Genomic DNA, 22,878 nt, shown 5'->3' with positions numbered 1-22,878 from the left:
AGTTGTCAGACCGCCCGATCACTCAGTTCCTTCCCTCCTCCTCCATCCGTCCAACCCAAACTGACCTTCTGCCACCAGCGTTTCCAGGCACCCCAATTCCGTCCTCCTCCTCTCCCACCACAACAGTACCATCAACCATATCCTTCACGTCCTTTTCAGCAGTACCCCAGGAGACGTCAACCTGTCTGATCCGAGGGGCAACAACAATACCTTCAGAAGGATACCCAACATCGCCATCAAGGCCAGGGTGCCTTCTGACAAACACTTTGAGTGACCACTCCGATGGTCTTTGGCAATTGCCTTGCCAAGTTCGCCTCAGAGTGGGGCTTGATTACCACAGAAACGTGGGTTTTGGCCATAGTTAAACATGGTTACTAGTTGGAATTTTCTGTTGTTCTGCCTAAAATTGTAGGCTTTAAAGCACCTGTTAATTCCTTCTTGGAACTGGATGTTCAAGTTGAAGAGTTGTTGGACAAAGGGGCAGTTGCAGAGGTCCCAGATGGCCTTTTGAAATTTGGTTTTTACTCCTGCTTCTTTCTGGTTGATAAGAAAGATGGTGGACCTGTCCAATCCTGGACCTGAGGGAACTTAATAAAAATTTGGTTGTTTCACGTTTCCGTATGGTGGCCCTGCCTTCTGTCATGGAATTCCTTTCCCTCGGAGATTGGTTTGTGGTCCTTAATATCAAGGATGTTTATTTCCACATCTCTATCTGCAAAACAGATGTTTCCTACGGTTCTGAAGAGGATCCTAAATATTCCAATACATGGTTTTACCATTTGGTTTGGCTGCTGCCCTACTAGTGTTGACCAAGTGTATGACAGTGGTAGTTTCACACGTATGTACTCAGGCTATCATGATATATCCGTATTTGGATGACTGGTTCCTAGTTGCCCCCTCTCCGGGCCAGTTAGAATCACACATTTCCATGACCTTGGGCTTCTGCCTACGGCTGGGTCTGCAGGTGGAAGTCACACTTAATTCTGTCTAGAGTTGCTAACTTCATTAATGTATCTTTGGATTCCTTTTTGCCACATGACCATATGAGGTCTATCTGTGCTATGATTTATGCCCTTTCCAGGAACCGCTGGAGGCATGCCAAATTTGTCCAAAGGTTTTTTGGGCCTTTTGGCCTCTACCACAGTGGTTGTTCCATATACTCAGCTTCACATGAGGGAACTTCAATGCTGGTTTTTGAACAATTTTCTCCCATGCGAGATAGTCCCTTTAAAGTCTCTCTATTCCGTGTGGTATTATTAGATCTCTCCTTTGGTGGACAAAGGAAGATGCTGTCTTACAGGGAGTGCTCTTTGGCTTCTGGAGCCCTGATCTAACCCTAACCACTGATGTGTCTCTGGTGGGTTGGGGGACCCACTGTTTGGGTAGGTCTATCCAAGGTCTTTGGTCTACCACTGAATGACAGTTCCATATTAATTCCTTGGAGTTGCATGCAGTGCATTTAGCCTTAACCCATTTTGCAGTCATTTTACAGGGCAGGAAGGTATTGATCCAAACGGACAATACCTCCTGTATATTATACCTGTACAAGCAGGGAGAAGTGTCTTCCTAGCACCTCTGTCATGAGGTCATGATAATTTGGGAATCAGTCATCAGGCTGGGTATAGACTTCAGGGTCATTCATATAGCAGGAGTATTGAATGTCCAAGCAGAGGCCCTTAGCAGATCATTCGTTCCACCATACGACTGGTTCCTGAATTACAACTTCCTAGTGCCAGTCCTGGAATGATGGGGGCCTCCCAACAGTTGATCTGTTGTCGACCGAATGCCTATGGTTTTGTTCCATGGCAGGAATAGGTCTCAACTTGATGGGGATTGTGTTCCAATTCCAGGGGACTGGAACCATCTTCTATGCCTCAGACAGGGCCCCCCCCCCCCACTCCTTCCCAGGGTTCTAAACAAGGCGCAAAACGATCGCACCTCAATGATCCTAATTGCACCGGATTGGCCATGCCAGTGCTGGTATCCAACTCTTCTCGCAGCAGGTCAAAAGATTACCTTCCCAAACAGCCCAGACCACCTGTCCTTCCTTTCTCCCCTGTATTTTGACCAGGAGAACCTGCATCTAACAACAGGGAAGCTCCACTGAGCATATGTTTCTTCTCCTAGGAGGTTAAAGACAGGCTTCTACATTCCAGACGTACCTCCACTAGATACTCTTAAAACCCTAAATGGTCAAGGTTTGAGTACTGGCGCGCAGATAGGGGCTTGTGCCCTTTTTCTTGCCCATTCCGCAGGTTTTGGAATATCTGCTAAGCTTGACTAAAGGGGGCTTGGCAGTGTCTTCCATCTGCATGCACCTGGCAGCTCTTTTGGCCTTCCATAAGGTGGTCTAGGGCAGCTTGCTGTTTGCCCATAAACTCTCCCAGCATTTTCTTAAAAGGTTTAACCAATTTGTTTTCCCCTACACCTAGAGTGACCCCTCAGTGGTTCCTATCATTGGTTTGGGCCGCACTCATGCAACCTCTCTTTGAACCGCTGGGGATGATTTCATTAGGGCTGCTTTCCATGAAGACAGCCCTTCTTAGTTACTATCACTTCAGCCAGGCGAATGAGTGAAATAAGTGCGCTGAGAGCTGATTCACCTTTTCTACAGGTTTTTCTGTCTCAGGTCATCCTACATCCTGCCCCACAATTTCTCCCGAAAGTAATATCTAGTTTCCACTTGGCCCAGGCTATTACCCTGCCAAGTTTCTTTCCCAACCATCAATTCCGAGAGGTCCCTCCATTCATTGGATGTTAGGTGGGCATTATTATATCATTTGAGTAGGACAAAGGAATTTAGAAAGTCAAATTCTTTATTCGTATGTTACTGGGGTTCCAATAAGGGTAACGAGGCCTCTCCTAACACAGTAGCTAGGTGGATGATTTCGGCCATCAAATCTGCCTATTTGGCTGCAAAGGTTCCTTGCCCCTTTGGTGTACAAGTTCACTCCCTCCAGGCCATGGGTTCGTCAGCTGCGTTCCACAGGAAGGTTCCGATGGTGGACATATGCCATGCAGCTACCTGGGCAAGAGAAGAGATATTTGAAAAGCATTATGCCATCAATCTCCAAGACAGGAGAGATTTAGAATTTGGCAGAGCAGCGTTACAGTCCTTGTTCTCCTAAGGGTTCATCTCGCCATCCTCAGGTATTAGCTTGTGAGGGTCCCAATGTGGGGCTGCACAACAAGAGAGACAATGAAAATGGGGTTTCACTTACCTGTAACCATTGTTCATTGAGGTCTTGTGTGCAGACACACTTTCCCTCCTCAGTCCCCGCTATGAGCCTGTGTCTTGGCTGTAAAGTTCCAGCCTAGGCTCGCGGTGGTGGTGGTTCGGAACTGAGGTAAGAGGGGGCACTCCGTCTAGGACACGTGTTTTCAGCAGGAAACCACACGCCTGCGCGCTGTGACAGAATGGTAGCGTCCCCTAAAGGGCTAACGCTAGAGAAGACCTCTGCAGCCGGCCTGCCCTTGCATAATCCCAATGTGTGTCTGCACACAAGACCTCAATGAACAACGGTTACAGGTAAGTGCAACCCTGTTTTTATGTTTCCCTTCTGCTTTTAGTAGTATAACATTCTTATTCTTCTCTTACCTGAAAATCTAGTGTTAACTGTTGCTAAAAATAATTGACAGTTCAAAGGATTCCAAAGATCTGTTGAATCATGGTAATGCAGTTATGAGATTCTCTTTCCTCTCACCTAAATTGCTGTTATTGATTAGCTGTAGGGAATAACATCTAAAGGAAAAAACTAGTTGACATTAGAAGAGGATAATAGATTAAAGATGGAAAGCAGAACTACTTGGGGTTTTCTTTTTACTATGTCTCCCTAAAAGCATTCATTTTCTCTTTGCTTTTCCTGGGGTATACTGCTAGTTTTGAACCCAGACAACAGCTTTGAAATCCTCATTGATCAAAATACTGTAAATAGCGGGAATCTTCTCTCTGATATGACTCCTCCTGTGAATCCTCCACAAGAGATAGAAGACCCAAACGATCAGAAACCAGAGGATTGGGATGAGAGAGCCAAGATTCCAGATCCAGATGCAGTTAAACCAGATGACTGGTAAGTGGTTGAATAAGACATCTTTATCAGAAACTTCTAAAGATAAAGACATAAATGAGGGGCAGTTTTAATAGATTATCTCATAGTATGGGTTGGGGTTTTGTTATTCTCAGATTCTCTGGATCTTTCCCATGTTTTCAGTTTGCCCACAATACTTTCTGACCCCAGTAAAGTAATTCTCAGGGGCTGCAGGATTTGTGTGAGCTAGGAAGCTGCAGTGTGGTGGACAAAGGGGATGAAATTATTCTTTGTCTCTTCTGTCAACACAGCTCTGCTGACCAAAAAGGTAGGATTTCAAACCCTCCCCATTTCAATCTTCTTAATCCACATATGTCTTGGAAATCTGTATGTTTTTCTGGGGAGATGGAAATATGGGAAAGGTCCGTGACCACCAGCTTTCACTGATGGATCACTGAAGCAGGCATACTGTGGGTAGAGCCAAGATTGGCTGGCAATGTTTCTGCACTCCCTGCATGTTTGGTCAAAGTGCAGCCAAATTACTTTACTGGGAAATGTCTTGCAGCTGTGGAAGCTGCATAAGTACATGCAGACACACACTGGCTGCAATGGGATGAATGATCCAGCTTCAAATAACTATACAGGCCTGCATCCATGCTGTTTGAAGAACCTTCTGCGAGCTGCTGCTAGCTAGATCTCTATGCCATTCTTGCAGAGGAGACAGCAAGTTAGAGCTCAGGAAAGCTGAGCTCACAGTGCCAAACTCCCCTCTTCATGATGCCATTGCTACTACTGATAGCAGTGACATGTGCCTGGGGAGGCAAGCTCAATGGAACTGGCTGCCTTTGTTTTATCATCTGCACACATTCTTGCAAGCCCTCATCTGGTTTGCCTCCTAGTCTTTAGCCAGGTAGCAGCAGTGGTGATGATAGCAGTAATCTGACAACTCATCTGGCCTCCATAGTTAATAAGTACTGTGGAAGTATATTAGTGTGCATGAGAGCGAATGGGAGACTCAGTTAAATCTGTGTCTTTTGTGTGTGCAATCATACGATTGTTCATTAGTGGTTGGTTGTTTGTTTGTTTGTATGCATGTATGTTATAATGAAGAGACTCTGATTCTCTGTCCTTTGCCTGTCAGAGAAAAGAGAATGAGCTTGTGTCTAGGTAGCAAGCTCTAAATCTTACTTTCTATTTGTATTGCTGTGAAAATCTAAACTGTAGACTTACTTTCATGTTTCAAAGTGACAGAATCCTCTCGGACAGCTTAAAGCGAATTGGGTCTGCAGCAGGAGTGGAGAGCATTGCTCCACCAACCAATTCTGAAAAATTTATGCAGGATTCCATCTATAGTCTGGTCTAGAGCAAGTAACTTTCCAAACTTACCATTTATTCTTTTTGCTGATGAGCAAATACTTGGCTCCTGTTCTTTCTTTCAGGCTGAGTTTTGACATGGTGAAGTGGCTACTAAAATGAAATCTGCTGAAAGCTGGTATTGCTATCTGCAGCTGAACAATGTCATGGCAAGTGTGATTCCAGTATATTAACATTGGCAACGCTAACAGCATGGTGTCTTTTCTGACCTCCTCTAGGGATGAGGATGCTCCTGCTAAGATTCCAGATGAGGATGCCATGAAGCCAGAAGGCTGGTTAGATGATGAGCCAGAATACGTTGCTGATCCTGATGCAGAGAAACCAGAGGATTGGTAAATTAACCTGGATTTGCTTGAGGTTATTGGCCTGCCAAACTGGCAGCTCAGAAAACAAAACAGCTGAGACAGGATTGGTAGTGCTTGGCCCCTGTACTGAGTAGCATCAGAGGAGGCCTGGGACCTCATGCTGAGAGCCCTTGTTAGATGCATTGTGGGCATAGGCTTTTACTCCATCTCTCTAGCTATGTCTGTTTTAAGTGCAAAACTGTTTTCTGGTTTGCTGATTGGAGAATTCTATTGGAATAAGAACTAATCTAGTGTTATGTTTCATTGTAATTTTTATTCCTAAAAAACCTTGTATGTTGGAAAAACTTTTGATTGTTTACCTGTTAATACTAGTGTACACAAAACCCATAGGAGTTTATGAACTGCTGTGATCTAGTTCTCGTGTTTGCTGTTCAGCATATTGACTTTTAAGACAAACTGTTGTAAATAGGTCAAAGGCTCTGTCATTAAAAAACCCAATGTGGAGTCTTAACAAGTTCCCTTTTTTCAGGGATGAGGATATGGATGGAGAGTGGGAGGCACCTCAGATTGCAAATCCCAAATGTGAGTCGGCCCCTGGCTGTGGTGTCTGGCAGCGGCCTATGATTGACAATCCCAGCTATAAAGGCAAATGGAAGCCTCCCATGATAGATAACCCGAACTACCAGGTAAACTCTCTCATATTCTGAACTAGATTCAAGTGAGTAGCCGTGTTGGCCTGAAGCAGCACAACAAAACAAAAGCTCGTGCCTTGAATAAATCTTTGTTTGTCTTAAAGGTGCCACTGGACTCTGATATATTCTGAACTATTCACTTAGATTCACCCCATTTCCTCCCCTAGTGGGAAGCTCAAAGGGTATTACAGCAACTTTCTCCCTTTTATTTTATCATCACAATAGCAACCATAAAAGGAAGGTTAGGCTATCAGTGGCCCAAGGTCACCCAGCCAATTTCCATGGTGGAGTTGGAATTCAAACCTGAGAGTTCCAGATCCTAGTCAGACATTGTGAACTGTGACCCTATATTGGCTTTCTATATAGGAACTATTTCTAGATCTCGGTTAAGGTGCATGTGTTTTTGGCTAGTTTATATTCAGTTGTGTATAGTAAGTTGGGTATATGTTGTATCAAGGCATGGCAGGAATATAAACCAGTTTATAGTCATACATGCATTTTTTTAAGGCATAGGAAGTGAGTTAAGACATTTTTGCATTTTTAGGGTGAATGATTACTGTAATTTAAGCCTGAGAAACTAATAAAATTACGTTGATTAGCAGCAGTAGCTCTCTGAGGCTCTGAAACAGGTCTTTCCCAGTCCCACTTTTTAGAAATAAAGGCATATGAGATAACTGGAGATATCAGGGATTGGATTTGGGACTTTGTCAGAAAAGGAAGTCCCTCTCACTGATGCAGATAGAACAGTGCTGCATATGTAGGAAATCTGTCAGTGGAAAATCTCCCATTACATGCACAGTTTATATGGCAGTGATAGAATTTGGATAAAAACTGTGAATAAAATGGCTTCAGATATTTTCTTGAAGGTTCAGTGGATGTCTGTATTTGTGCTGGAATTAATTGGTGCCTGCATTTCTCTAGGGCATCTGGAAGCCGAGGAAGATTCCAAACCCAGATTTCTTTGAAGATTTGGAGCCTTTTAAAATGTCTCCTGTTAGTGCTTTGGGCCTTGAGTTATGGTCTATGACTTCTGACATATTCTTTGACAACTTCATCATCTGCACAAATCGGGCAGTAGCAAATGACTGGGGCACTGATGGATGGGGTCTGAAGAAGACCGCTGATGGTGCAGCTGAGGTGAGGAGTGAAGCATGTTTCTTTTCATGGATCTGAGATGGAACAACAGAACGCAGAAGCCTTTTCTTTCCATTCTGTGTTCCAAAGTTTTTTGGGTTATATGTGTGTTTTTGAATACTCAGGTTCAAGAGTGAGCATCAAGCAGAATTTTGGCTTCTCTATTGAAATGTCTTTTAGTGAGATTGTACACAAGTTGTTTGAGAAAGAGAAGCATCTTTGCTTTACCATTTGGAAGTCTAGGTTTAAAAAATTACTGATTTATGGTCAGGTAATAGATTTTTGAGCCAGATATATTCAATTCCAAGATTTAGGTTCTCAGTTTGGTGTAGTGGTTAGGAGTGCAGACGTCTAATCTGGCATGCTGGGTTCGATTCTGCGCTCCCCCACATGCAACCAGCTGGGTGACCTTGGGCTCGCCACGGCACTGATAAAACTGTTCTGACTGAGCAGGAATATCAGGGCTCTCTCAGCCTCACCCACCCCACAGGGTGTCTGTTGTGGGGAGAGGAATAGGAAGGCGACTGTAAGCCGCTTTGAGCCTCCTTCGGGTAGGGAAAAGTGGCATATAAGAACCAACTCTTCTTCTTCAACATAAATGTGGCAGTTTTCTGCAAAATTATTAATATTAAACCATTTTTGGTAGAAACTCTTTTGAGTAATCTGATTGAGACTTTACAAACCTGGGTTCAGATTGTAAATATTGATACACTGAATATTAGTAATTCAAAGAAATACTGACTTGGGCTGACTGTCAACCCTGTCTGGTATTTACATTGCTCGATCTTGACTTGCCACCTGGATCCCTGTCTGTCATGGTTACTCAGATCGGGTGACCACCGGATAGGAGGACCCTTGAGAGATATTGTCAACCTCTCCATGACATTGTGAGAGTTTCCTAAAGGGCTTAAAAAGGCAGTAGTTTGCCCCCTTCTGAAAAAAAAAATCACTGGATCTGTGGGATCCAGCCAACTATCGCCCGATCTTGCATCTTGTGTTTCTGGGAAAGGTGGTTGAGAGGGATGCCACGGACCAGCTTCTAGCATGCTTGGAAGAAAGCTCTTGATCCATACAAGTCAGGCTTCCATCCTGGCCACGGGATGGAGACCATGCTGGTCGCCCTGATGGATGATCTCTGATGCCAGCTGGATCGAGGCGGTTTGGCTATCCTCTTGCTTTTAGATCTGTTGGCAGTGTTTGATGTTGTCGATCATGAGCTGTTAGCCCATCACCTTGCCGGAACGGGGATTAGGGGGACAGCCTTGCAATGGTCTCCTTTCTCCATAACTGGACACAGAGCATTGCAGTGGGTGAAGAGTTGTCAAACGCCTTTGAGCTCCCTTGTGGGGTGCTGCAGGGGGCGATGCTTTTTAACGTCTGTATTCACCCTGTGGCACAGCTGGTCTGGAGTTTTGGACTTGGGTTGTCATCGATATGTGGATGACACCCAGCTCTATCTCCTGATAGCTGGCTGGATGGATGGATTCTTCCCTTGAAACATTTGCCAGTTGTTTGGAAGCTGTATCTGGACAGCTCAGGAAGAGTCGCCTGAAACTCAAACCCTCCAAGATGGAGGTCCTCAGGCTGGGTGGAATAGGACAGGAGCAGAAAGTGTGCCTCTTCTGCCTGGATGGGGTGCAGCTTACAGCTGTGACTGAGGCCAAGAATATGGGGATGATCTTTGATGCCCCCTTGTCTATGGAGGCTCAGGTCACAAAAGGCATTTTTTCACCTGTGCCAAGCTAGGCTACTAGTGCCCTGCCAGTCCTCGGACCACCTGGCCATGGTAATCTGTGCAACAGTCACTTCCAGATTAGACTTCTGTAACTCACTCTATGCAGGCCTTCCCCTGTCTCTGACCCGGAAATTGCAGTTGGTGCTAAATGCACCTGCTAGGGTCCTCGCAAGGTCAGCTTAGAGGGCCCATGTCCAACCTGTGCTGAGGCAGCTGCATTGGTTGCCAATTGGCTTCCAGATCACATTCAAGGTTTTGGTTCTTACCTTCAAGGCCATTCACAGCCTGGGTCCCACCTATTTGAGGGACCACTTGTCTGTTTGTTGTGGATATTGTTTTTATGAGGGGTTTTAACTATTATGTAAACCACCACGAGCCAGCTGAGTCTGAGAGTGGTGGTTAACAAATGTAACTATAAATAAATAAAATATATAAATTTCGGTTTTGATTTGTTTTCTAGCCTGGTATTTTTAGTCAACTGATGGCAGCTGCTCAAGAGCGTCCCTGGCTTTGGATAGTCTACCTCCTGACTGTGGCTTTGCCATTGTTTCTTGTCATCCTCTTCTGCTGCTCTGGAAAGGTATGTTCTCTGGAAGGAGCTTGAGGCATGTCTGGTAGAATCAAAACAGAAATGATTTCTGAGAAGCAGGTGACTATAGAGTTGTTTTGGCAATTGTTTCAGAAACAACCAAGTGCTGCAGAGTACAAAAAGACTGATGCCCCACAGCCCGATGTAAATGAAGAGAAGGTAGAAGAGAGAGACAGGAGAGAAGCAGAAGAAGAGGAAGAAGAAATTATTGATGAAAAGCCAAGTAAGCCAAATAGATTCAGCAGTAGAAAAATAACTGATATTTTTCAATTCATAGGAATTTACTGATGAAATTTATATATTCATTTTAGAAGAGAAGCAGAAGACTGATGGTGATGCAGAAACTGTGAGTCAGGAGGAGGAGGAAGAAGAGGAAGAGGAGGAAGAGGAGGAAGATGAAGAAGCAAGAAAACCCACTGCAGAGGTAAATATTTGGTTGAAAAACTTTGCACTAAAGGAAGTATACTGTAAACTTCTTCTTGAGAGTATTGTGCAGTACAACGCTTTTTAAAATTGTGAATCACAAACTCACCACCACTTATTAAGTAGATCACTTTTGTAACTTAGCCCAAAGAATTCTCATATAGGACTTTTTCTGTGAATTCTGAAAGCCTAATATAGTACAACAGTAAGATGCAAAAGAAAAATATTTTTGAACAGAAATTGTACTGAAAATTTATGTGGCTTAGTTTATGTCAATACAAGATTTCTGTTTATACATTTCTAAATTGCATCTGACAGTAACCTGAGTTTTGTCACATCCTGATTTTTCCTGTCATCAACTTTTTGCTACATTCCAGTGTTCAGGGAATAATTGAAATGAGCCAGCTCAGTAAACCATCTAAACTCACTCAATTTTAGAGCACTGCCACTGCATTATGATATACCACAAGGAGGCATCATCATCAACACATAAAATGTGAAGGGTATTTCTGACAGAGTGCTGGCCCTCTGATTGGCCCTTGGGGAGAGGGCTGTCCCCATTGAGGGCCATTCAGAGGGGCTGGCCCACTGCCAAGAAGCACTGGGGGAGGCTCGATTGGCTGTTGCTGCCCTTCTGCCCTCTGCTTTGTAGGGCCCTCCGTCCCCTTGAAAATGGTGCCACTCTCCCAGACCTGCTTCTGCCCTCTGTAGCTTCCCTGCTTTCCTCCCCACTGTGAATCAGTGGGAAGACCACACCCCATCAAAAATGCGCCACTGTGATCTACAGCTGGCAAAGTAAGCCTGCCACCTACAGCTGGCAAAGAAAGCCTGCTCCCTCAAGGGTGTCTTTACACTCCCTGGCCTGCCACGATCCCTGCCCGTGTGCGTCTCTCTCCAATCTACTAATGGGGTAGGCCAAAGAGGGCCGAGAGCATGTTCCACGCCTCCCACTGTTCTCGCTGTTTCTGGAGAAGGGAGCAGGAGGCCAGGTGCACTTTCCACTTTGTCCCTTTTGCTCCCCAGCCCTCCTGCTCTCTCGGCATTATTAGCTTCTAGTGAGCGATTTTGATCCATGCCCTCCCTCCAGCTTCCTGGATGCCAAGAGTTAGGGGGAGGCCCCCAAGGGCCCCCCACCCATCTTGAAAATGGACTTCCCTACTAGATATTATAATAAAAGATAGCATTCTTCAGTGCAGCTCCCATGTGGAATGTTTTTTTTTAAATAAGTATTTTAAAGAGAACATTGTTACTATGAGTGTCTCAGATTAAAAGAAACAAATTGCTACTGCCTTCCTTTTTTTACAATACTCCCTGAATAAAATGGGATACTAAATTGTTGATATAACCAGTGTTCTACAGTGAGGCCAAAGTCATCCTGAGTGGTTAGGTCACGCCTCCACTCACTCAGGTAGGTCAATTGTAATGCAAATTTTGCAGCCCTCTAGCTAGTGACCAGAATCTGACCTTCCAGCCTTGCTCCTGATCAGGAATTATTCAACTAAACTAGTATCGAAGCCCGCTGCAATTGTAAATGCAGCAGGCACTAGTGACAGTGAGGGTTGAGGGGGGTTGGGAGGCAAGCTGTTGGAGCCACGAGAGTTCTCCCGGTTCGGTGGACAGCTCCCTGGAGTGAAGATGGGGTACAGTCGGCCACAGGTGGGTCCTGGGCAGAGGTGGGCTTACCAAAAGGTGGCGCAGGGAGCGGAGTGGCGGGGGCTGTGGTGCAGCGGGGGGGATGTCCACCTCATCATTGTGCTTGGCGGGCACTGTGTTGGGCTGCAGCAGCGCGCCTGCCAGCGGAGTGTTTCTAGTGTTAGCGGCTCTCCCATCTTATTGCTGAGTGTGGCGTGCATCACTGGTGCCATATGGGAGGACTTCCCGCCATGGCATGCGCGCCGCTGCCAACTCATCCCGGTGGCAGCATGCGGCTGGTGTGTGGTGGCAGCTCAGTCTGTTCAGTGGGGCCTCCTCAGTTGGCCCCTCATTGGCACAGCTGGTGGCATTAGCGCTCCAGCGGTGCAGGCTGCCGTGTGGAGTGGGTGAGTGCTGCAGACATGCTGGCCTTGGTAGGCAGGCACGTCTGTGTTGAGACTTGCGGAGCAGTGAGCGGCTGGGTAGGGAGGCCATGAGCTGTAGGTGTCGGGCCAATTCCAACTCGGACACCCTGGACACACTCCACCCCCCAGCCAGTTTTTCAAATATTAAGAGGAACCATGTATATGATAACTACTAGGAGGGAAACCTTAAGAAATCCTGATTCCAATTGAAACATCACTGGGATGTAAGACGAACTTGCAGGACCCATTTAAATGGCTGTGACTACAACAGAGATGGATGGAACACCAGCAGAACTCTAGGCTCCAGAGACACGCACACAGGTGGGGGGTCAAGGCCTGCTGCCTTGGACCCAGAGGAGTGGTCCAGAGAGCTGGGCTTCTACTCCTCCAACAGTTTCATTATGGAGGCAGGAGAGACAGCAACACAACAGGAAGGAAGGAAGGTTGGAGTCAAGCAGAATCAGAACCACCAGCAAAGAGAAAGGTCACAGCAGGGCAAAAATAGGTGGCTCCAACGAGGCAATTCCACAACAAGCACCTAAAAAGAAGAGCTCAGCTTCCCAAAATGGTGCAGGATGCGGCAAGCAGCATTCCAGTGCTCTGGAATACGAGCTACCAGAGAACCGGGATGATCTGCCTCTCACACAAGATGTCGACAGCCTGCCAGCCAGCAAGCACTGCAGGTGATCAACAAGCTATGAGTTTGCACCCCAGGTCCCTGACCCCATCCATAGATAGGGACAAGGCCAGCTGGAGGTCTGGAAACAAATCCCCATTAGAGCCACAAACCTTGAACCATGTAGGCCTCCGTAGTTTCAAGATGGCGCCACCCACAAGGAAGAAGAATATAGCAGACCTCCCTCCCCAACTCCCCGATATGGACTCCTATGGCAGCACCGATGAGTCAGAGAACTAGGTCACTTATGCCCCCTCTGACTGGGCTGCAGACCACTCGACCAGGAAGTGGGAGGGAGGCATGAACTTCTCACTGTTTCATCAGCTACCAGGAGGAGGAGGTGGAGAGGAAGAGGAGCAGCAACTCATTCTGCACTTCCTACATGGCACACAATGCTGCCATGGAATCCTCTGCAGCAGACACTCATTATGACCAACTCTATAAGAGGGACCACAGAGAACAGGAGTGGCTGGCCTCTGATTGTTATGCATCTGATTCATCAGACGGGGAGGAATCCAGACTCAGGCACCTTAGGGGGGGGCCTGCCCAGGCCCAGATGACATTTGCTGATCAGCCCCTATTGTCCAGCTGGCTCACCACAAGCCCCCAGTGAGTCTCCACTCTGTACCCTCCCTCTCAGAGGCCATCTCCAATAAAGAAGAGGGTGAACTCTCAGGGGAAGAAACCATGGAGGCTGCAAACACTTTTACAAGACAGTTCCAAGCAGAATTTCTCCAACATATTCTGCCTACACTAAAATATGAAATGGAAGTTCAGTTAAAAACCATATCAAAAACCTCTGCCAATCTGGACACTAGAGGTTTTAAGGGACCCATGCCAGTCCAGACTGTTCACCTGTTCCCAGATAGCTTTGATGATATTCTGAAAGCTGAATAGGCCATCTCAGGGATCAGAAACTCTCCCACCTCCATCGCCAAGCAACGATACACACTTAAGGAAGACAAGGTGCGCTTTGATGCACCCATGGTGGCTCTGCACTTGGGGGCAATTCTGATGGAAGACGGTGACAATCCAATTAAAGACTCTGTGCACAACAGGAATGAATACACTCTCATGAAGAATTACGAGGCTTTTCCCATGGTGATTCACACATCTGCGACCTTATCCAACTTTACTAGGGCCATCATCATGTAGACAAATGACATGCTGAAGTCCCTGGACTTCTCTCCAGAGACAAAGCAGTCAATTTTGAAGATCAGGTGGGCAGTGGAATTCACAGCTGATGCATCCCAGGACACCATCCAATTCTGTGCCAGAGCACAGGTAGCTAATGTGGCATTACACCGCAACATATGGCTTAAACATGGGAAGGTGGACCACACATCCTAGAACAGGGGTAGTCAATCTGAGGTCCTCCAGGACCACAGGTTGACTACATCTGTCCTAGAATACTATCCATGTCAAAATTCTCCAGCTGATTCTTCTTTGGCAAATCCAACCTGGGCAAGGTGTTGATAGAGATGGAAGAAAAGAAGAAAGCCATGCTTGCCACTTCGAACTCCAGTTGAGACAGAGACAACAAATATAGGCACCAACAGTCCTTTCACCCCTATCGGGAAGACGCAGATGATCTGGGGCCAAGGGACCAAGCCCTATGAAGATAGGTTAGCGATCCCCAACCTGTGGGCCTTGGGACACTTGCCTCCACATGTGGTCCTTTGACTAATTGGAGGTGGGCCCCGAAGGATGCCTTCTCCCCACCCCCCGGCCCTTTACTTCATCCCCCCCAGCCCTTTACAACACACTTCATTGTTGTGGCGTGTCTGTATCTTATTTTGAAGAGATGTTTAAACATTACTATAGTGATCAGAGAGCGTTAGGGCAGTGGTTGAGAGTAGAGGAGTAAACTACCCCCCCAGACTGGGCCTCAGTAAAAGGCGTTGAGTGGTCCCCGGTGAGTGGTCCCCTGCGTTGAGTGATCCCTGGTGATAAAAAGGTTGGGGACCACTGGGTTAGGGATTTGGGAATGTTCAGCCTGGAGAAAAGGAGGTAGAGACGGGACATGATAGCCTGCCCTCCTCCAAGTGACAACCTTTCAAATACTTTAAAAGGTTGTCACTTGGAGGAGGGCAGAATGCTGTTTCCTTTGGCTGCAGAGGAAAGGACGTGCAGTAATGGGTTTAAACTACAAGTACAACGATATAGGCTAGATATCAGGAAAAGAATTTTCACAGTCAGAGTAATTCAGCAGTGGAATAGGCTGCCTAAGGAGGTGGTGAGCTCCACCTCACTGGCAATCTTCAAGCAAAGGTTGGATACACACTTTTCTTGGATGCTTTGGGCTGATCCTGCATTGAGCAGGGGGTTGGACTAGATGGCCTGCTGCCTGACTCCCTGATTGGAGGCGGCTCTGCTTCTTCTGCAAAGTTTGGAGCCATTACACTACAGACCAGTGGGCTCTAGATGTCTTCTTGGAAGGTTATCAAATAGAACTCACAGCAAATCACTTTGCTCAGTCTCCCATGCCCAAGCCACTGTACAGAAATTTGCTACTGTCTCAAGCTATACAACACTTAGCCAATATCGGGGCCATCGAGTAGGTGCCATTTGATGAATGGTTCTCCAGCATCATGGTCCCAAAGAAATTGGGGGACTGGCGTGCAGTCATGAACTTGAAGGGACTCAACCAAAGGTGAGGAAAAAACAATTCCCGATGGAATACTGATGGCATATTCTACAAACTCTTCAGTAGAGTGACATGCTGACTTCCCTGGACAATTGGGACACTTGCCTCCACATCCCAAAAAACAAGGCATCCAGAAAATACCTTTGCTTCAGTCACCAGGGAAGGCACTTTCAGAATATGGTCCTACCCTTCGGCTGTTGTCTGCTCCTTGGGTTTTCACCAAGGTCATGGTAGTCCTAGTGATGCAACTACGCCAGAGGGGGATTTGTGTATACCCTTATTCAGATGACCTCTTGCTGAGAGCCAAGGATTGCGAGACAGTGGAAGAGGCCACTCATCACACAAAATCATTCCTTACAGGCACATGGATTTTTAATCAACGAAAGCAAGAGCCACCTGAAACCCACACCAGATCTGGTCTACTTGGGAGCCAGGTTGTGCACGTGACTAGTGACAGTTTTTCTCCCAGAAGACAAACAGAAAAAAACAATCTCACTGGTAGCACAATTTGAGGTGGCTGAGCCAGTGGGGATCATGAGCCTTGTGGCCCTCCACGGACTCATGATTTCCATAATAGACATGGTACCATGGTCTTGTTTCCACTGGAGACCGCTACAGTGGATTCTTCTCATGTTTCAGCAGGACATTGTGAGGAGATGGGACAAGAAACTGGTATTCCCAGATTCCATTCTGGATCAGCTCCACTGGTGGACAGTGCCAGCACCATCTCCAAAGCCATTCACTCAACCAAAACAGAGAGTGGTCACTACCAATGCAAGCCAGGGTGGCTGAGGAGCTCACTGCAAAGGACATGACGTTCAAGGACAGTAGTCACAATTGGAACAGAAGCACAGCATCCACTGGCTAGAACTTCAGGCAGTGAGATTGGCCCTCCAAAAACTTCAGCCACTTCTTCAGAACACCCACATTTTGGTGCGCCCAAACAATATGACAGAGAAGGCTCACATCAAGAGACAGTGGTCGCACTACCTTTACTTAGAGGCATGTCTCCTAAAATGGGCAGGGAAGAACTTGGCTGGCCTCAGGGCCGAGTACCTGCAAGAGGCCACAAGCCAACAAGCAGATTGGCTCAGCAGACAGGACCTGGACCTGGGAGAGTGGAGCCTGAACCAGGAGGTATTCGCCCAAGTCACAGACCGATTTGGGTCACCAATAGTAGACCTATTGGCAACACCTCAGAATGCAGAGACACCAAAATTTCTGACACAATTTTATCACAAAGCAGCAGAAGGGGAGGGCATTCTTACCTTCACATGGCCTCAGGGACTCCTGTACACATTTCCTCTGCTATCTCTAGTGGGAAAGTTACTCCACAGAATATGGCAGGAAAGGGCCACAATAATCATTGTAGCCCCTCATTTTGGTGGCCATAGTTCTCCGACCTGATCCAACTCTCGACGACAGACCCCTGGCTATTACCAACCAGGAGGAACCTTCGTCTTCAAAGTCTATTGCAACATCCAGACTCAGGGTGGCTGTGACTGGAAGCCTGGAAGTTAAGCGGCAGTCTCTACAGAGCCTAGGCTTTGCTTCAGAAGCAGAGGACAATATGTGGCAGGCCAGGAGACCATCTATCAGATGCATTTACAACCATACCTGGATTACATTCACAAGATGAGCCACCAAGAATGGGCTGGCACCAACTCAGGTATCCCACAAAGATGTGATAGCATTCCTTTATGAAGGTCAGAAACAGGGCCTTAGGGCAAAAACACTTAGGAGGCAAGTGGCAGCCCTATACACTGTTTTAGGGCTCAAGAGGTCTAACTTCTTTTCAGCTGACATGTACACCCATCGTTTTCTCAAGGGAGCCCAGTAACCGGACCTTCCCATACAACATAGATTTCTCACATGGAGGCTAGTTCTTCGTGCCTTAATAAAACCTCTCTTTGAGCCCATATGGCAGTGGTTCTCAAGCTTCCCAATGCCGCGACTCTTTAATACAGTTCTTCACGTTGTGGCATTAAAATGGGCAGGGAAGAACCGACCAACTATAAAATTATGCAAGTGTTCTTTCACAGGAATTTAACCGAAACTGACCAATGGCGTGAAGATGCATTGTTCATGATTGTATATAAATTGTTTTCTTTTTCCTGGGGGCACTGCTGGAGTGGCTGGCAGATGAGCTCAGGCACCTGTAGGAGGAGTAGCAACAGTGGCAGTGCCCCCCCAAGCTGCTCGCCCTGTCGTGACCCCTATGAAAGGGCTGTTCAACCCCCAAAAAGGTCCTTACAGGTTGAGAACCACTGCCATACGGCAAACTGAACTCAAGTACCTGTCCTGTAAGGTAGTGTTCCTTGTGGCCATAACATCAGCCAGGTAGGTGTTGGAGTTGGCCATGCTGTCATCCAGAAAGGAACTGTGCACCTTTAGAAAAAACTCAGTCAAATTATGGCCAGACCCTAGCTTTATTCCCAAGGTCTCTTCTCGTTTCCACATGGATCAGCCTGTCACCCTCCGTGCCTTCTTTCCCAAACCTAAAACACAGGGAGACAAGGAACTCCAGAAACACAGTGCATCATCAAGGCCTATGAGGTACAAGGCAAGATAATGCCGGGCAGGATTATAGCCCATTCCACTCGAGCTGCTGCATCATCCACGGTTTTCTCCACCAGAGCACCTGTAGCAGAGAGCAGCAGCATCGTCATCGTTCTCTACCTTCGTCAAACATTACTGCATTGACTAGGTGGACTCCCTGGGGGCTACATTCAGATGCCGAGTTTTGTGGCAAGCCATACAGGACTAACTTTAAGGGGTTTAACCTTGACTATTGCTTTGGTATAGCTAACCACCCTGGATTACTTTGGCCCCACTGTAGGAGAACAAAACATTGGACTCGCCTGAAGGTTTCTTCTCTCCGGTGTGGTGATGTCATCCACATTCCTCCAAAGGGAGGAATGTGTTCACTGTAGACTCATGACAAAAAAAAAAAAAAGCTGCTACTTTCAGCACTGACACCAGAATGACCAGATAGAAAATGCCTCACCATCGATAGCATAGACTGAAACAGGCTTGGGAAGAACTGAGTCTGGCTCTGGTCACCAGCCAAAGGGCTGCGAAATTTGCAATACAGTTGCCCTATCTGAGCAAGCAGAGGCATGGCTCTGGATGACTTCGCCCCACTGGAGAGAAGAAACCTTCAGATGAGACCAGTGTTTAATTTTTCAACTTTTTTATTGTTGATAAACTTCTGAAACATTCTTCCGGCATTGAGAAACCCCAAAGTGGTGCAATTGTGCAGAATATGATTTATCCACCAGGTTCTGTTGGCTGTGGTTCAAAAGAGAAACCGGTACATAGCCATGAAGTTCAGTTTGACTAGCAGTTGAACAGGCAAGCCACCTTTAAAAGTGGGAACTGTAAGTTCATATTGCTACTTTGAACTGCAGCAGATAAGGCTAACAAAAGTAAAAAACTTTGAATTGCTACCATCAGGAACTCAAGATGAAATTCAGGTGGGAAAATTACACTCTGGTTTGCTGATGCAGAAGTTGTATTTTGCCTTTTTGTAGGAAGAAGAAACTGCGAATAGATCCCCCAGAAACAGAAAACCAAGAAGAGATTGAAATACCACAAAAACTTGTCCTGGTTAATTTTCCCCAACATGGTTTTGGGAGAGGACCTTGGATACCTTTTGCTGAAACTCAGAAAAACCTCAAAACTTCACCATCCACAGGTTCCTGTCAAATGCTCTTCAATGTACATGAGTGTTTAGCAGTAAAATATTTGCAGTTGTGTTTTTAGAGTATTCCTGTAGAAAGAGAGTGCATTTAACACAACCCCGCTTTGGATTTCTGGAATGTTACATGAACTAATGTTTTTTATTTTGTGTTTAAAGAATTGTTTTGTTTTTAATAGAATGGTAGATTTGCCAGTCTCAAACTTGGCTTTAAATTAATGTATTAACCTATCAATGGAAATGAACATCAAACAATAGAAAAAATGCTAGCTGATGTGCAGCTTTTATAATTTTTTTTACAGATGGATATTCTTATACATTATTTCTCTTGATTTGATCATGTTCAAACCAAGTTGTCAATGCAATGCATTAATTTTTCAAGCTTAGTCAAAAATAGAATGGGCACTTAAAATTTATTAGAAAAAACAATATCAAGTGTTCAAATATTTTTCCTACTTTTCCATTGAGGAAAAAAGCCCATAGGCCATAACTATCCATGTTGGGTATGGGCATCATCTACTTAATAACAGTATTTTCATTGGTCTGATTTTGGGAGCAGGTTTTGATTTAAGGTTCTAAGATTGAGACTGGATGTCCTGTTTTGTTTTGTTTTTAAGCCCTTAAACACTTCTCAATATGGCGTTTGTTTTCATTGTGTTTGGGTTTTCTATTTTTCTTTCTTGGTTCAAAATTCTTTCTTCTGGTAACTGCTTCTGCTGTTCTACATTTCCTGCAGAATGCAGCATGGCTGCTACAGAATACATATGTTCAGCTCACTGTTAAATCTGTTATTTTTTTTTAAATCTCAAAAGGTAAAATTATTTTGGGGGTCCAAATGCTGTGGACAAGGCAGTGTTGCTAACTTTCTCATTGTTGCCATTGTATGTATGCTAATGACAGAGAGAAGATGAGCAAAGTGTAAGCAAGATGATCTGAGACTTGCACCTAAAAGCAGATGTCAGTATTTGTGGCTAAAGGAGGAGCATGTAAAACAAATTGTTGGTTATATGTAACAGTTTGAGTTTCCATCTGCTCTTCATGTATGTTGTGAATTTAGAGGGTTCAAATTCCAGCTAAATAAATTTTTTTTGTAAAAAATGTGTTCCATTGAGTATCTAGCAGTTCAAAAAGCCCTTTTTGTGTCAATACAGAAAACTACCAGAATATATGCCTTTTAGAGGTTAAGACTGTAATCCCTTCACTGTATTGGAACATGTCAGGAAAGGGGTAAGATTAAGTGTCTTGAGTGCTGTCTGTTATCTCTCTATTCAGGCATATATGTGCATTATTCAGTGCACAAAAAATGTGTTTTGTGCACTGAATAGAAACACTCCCAAGATTTTTATTCATGAATTAAAAAATTACAAAGTGGTCAGTCTAGTTCAGATAACATTTTAATGGTTGCCTATAAACACAGCTTTTGCTGTATATGAGATATGATTATCTTGCTCAAATTTACAATAATTGCCCTATTGATCTCAATATGGTCAATGCATTTCCAAGTCAGCTAAAGTCTGTATTTGTGGACATCATACACACATAAGACTCTTGTTGGCATTATATACTTGTGGATTATTTTATTTAGAAGTTTGCTAATTATCTGATATTTCCACAATGTTACTACTGCCTTATGGAAGCTAAAGGGCTTACAAGCATGGCTTTTTAAATTAGATATTTTTTTGGTCGCTGATCTAAAATATTGTTAGATAGCAAGTTAAAAATGGAACTGCTGTCCCCATCTATCTCCTGTCTTATTCCAACCCATGGTTGATATACAGTGACTATTTCCAGTGTGTACTGTTTTAACATGCTTGAGTTAATAGTGTCTGCCTTGTACACAAGTTACTTCAACAACTCCTTTTTCTATTAAACATGTGTTCCTTTTTCTCCAGCACACTGTGAGAAATGAAATACTAATTTCATTTTCAAATAAAGCTCTTGAGATAATGCTTCAATAAAACTTTTTTTTCTTCCATGTAACCTCTTCAGAAGACTTTCCTATTTGCATGCTCTGGTTCTTCTGACCTCAGTGAAATTTTATAAGGCACTACAGTAACATTTTTGCAGTCTATTGCTTGAAATGTACTGTGTTAAAAACCTTTAGCCCAGTGTTTAACTGTGAAACCCATATTAAGTAATGTGCCACACTGAGAGGGGACTGTTTCATTAGCTATTTCAGAAAGAAGTAAGGATTCAAGTGGATTATAGTTTTCAGGCTCTGTCTGACCAAAAAGAGGTTTTTAAAATTACTTCAGCCTGCAATCTGTTAAAAATATATCAAGTTACAACTGATACTGGGGAACTAGAGTCAGATACTGCATTAGCAAAGTTTTTTTTTTAAGACAATATTCCCTTTCACAGAACATGACTTCAGATTGCACTAAATAGGATGCGATGACTGATTCTTTTGTCTGGAAAATAGTAAGTTGTATTTAGAAATTTCAAACCAATGTGTGTTTCTATGTTGGGTGAAAAGTAGATACTATTTAACAAGGTAATGCTCCTTCAGTGAATGTGGCATGCCTTTGGATATTTTACAGTGCTAACATGCAGACAGTCAAATGTACTGAGACTCAATATTTTGGCTGTTATGGATGACTGAAGTCCCACACAATCATTAATGGGAAAAGGTATCCGAGTTCTTCAATGCTTGGCTTTTCTTAATTTGTGGCAGTATATGGTACTAATGACTACTACTTGGCACCAATCTACCTGCCCACTATAGTTTTCTGCCAGTACTGCATCTGTACAAGTTGTTTCTGATACAACCCCAGCAAGTGTTAGTAAACAAGACTGCGACTTCTCAAAGTCCTGACTGTTAAAGAACTGAATATTCAGTATGCATATATAATATATTGATTAAGTTATGAAGAAATGTAAGCTTACGCTGATTAATAAAGAAACACAAAATTACCCTTGTTTCATTTTGTCAAGTCTGCTATAACTTTTTAATACTTCCATTTAAGGCAAACCTAAGCTAGAGGAGAAGACTCAGCAAGGAACTCTAAAGGAAATTGGTTGTTTTTCCTAAGACTATGAGACCAGCCAGCACACACAGAGAGAGGCGTTTAACTAGTGCCGTCAATAGGCTAATGGCAAACAAAAAAAAACATTTTTGAATTGGTAAATACTAGTTACTGACATGAATTGCATGCCCTGGCCAGTAAGCATTCCAAGAAACAGAAAATCAAGTTAGTTAAAGTGAGTAAGATGCTTTTAGAAGTCTATTTAATACTAAGTATCTTAAGGTTCATGGAGAATCTTGTAGCCTTGTTCACTAAATTCCATAATGCTTTGGTTTGTTCATGCAGCTTTGTATGGCTTGATCTGTCACAATATCAGGAAGTCCAGGTATTGCAGGCTTTCAGTCTGTCACAGTTCTTTAAAAAATAACTGCTAGGAAATTAAAGTTAGTTGGAAACAGTATTTTCCCTAGAGCTTTACTATCAAGCCTCTTATTTAATATGCATAGTTAAAGTGGATATACCTGTTAATGAACTTAAGGCATAAGGCGTTTA

At 44.6% G+C, this 22,878-nt stretch overlaps 1 protein-coding gene and 1 long non-coding RNA gene across 6 annotated transcripts in view; one reads left to right on the top strand and one right to left on the bottom strand.

Annotated features, from left to right (window-relative positions):
- Window positions 1-22,273, top strand: part of CANX (calnexin) — a 51,631-nt gene extending 29,358 nt beyond the window's left edge. For all 5 annotated transcript variants that reach the window (XM_077326639.1, XM_077326636.1, XM_077326635.1 and 2 more), the window contains 8 exons: window positions 3,881-4,070; window positions 5,621-5,734; window positions 6,237-6,393; window positions 7,321-7,536; window positions 9,729-9,848; window positions 9,951-10,080; window positions 10,169-10,281; window positions 19,194-22,273. In XM_077326639.1, the coding sequence (XP_077182754.1) occupies window positions 3,881-4,070; window positions 5,621-5,734; window positions 6,237-6,393; window positions 7,321-7,536; window positions 9,729-9,848; window positions 9,951-10,080; window positions 10,169-10,281; window positions 19,194-19,247 (1,094 nt within the window). In that variant the 3' untranslated portion in view covers window positions 19,248-22,273. The remainder of the gene's footprint in view (window positions 1-3,880; window positions 4,071-5,620; window positions 5,735-6,236; window positions 6,394-7,320; window positions 7,537-9,728; window positions 9,849-9,950; window positions 10,081-10,168; window positions 10,282-19,193) is intronic.
- Window positions 2,799-5,626, bottom strand: LOC143832355 (uncharacterized). The gene is made up of 2 exons (XR_013229215.1): window positions 5,415-5,626; window positions 2,799-3,025 (listed from the first exon to the last, which is right to left on the bottom strand). It is a non-coding gene; the product is annotated as an uncharacterized LOC143832355 (long non-coding RNA).
- Window positions 22,274-22,878: the final 605 nt, after the last annotated feature.

Source organism: Paroedura picta, chromosome 3, assembly GCF_049243985.1.
Source record: "Paroedura picta isolate Pp20150507F chromosome 3, Ppicta_v3.0, whole genome shotgun sequence".
NCBI classification, from domain to species: Eukaryota; Metazoa; Chordata; class Lepidosauria; order Squamata; family Gekkonidae; genus Paroedura; species Paroedura picta.
This window is presented reverse-complemented; position numbering and strand designations above follow the sequence as displayed.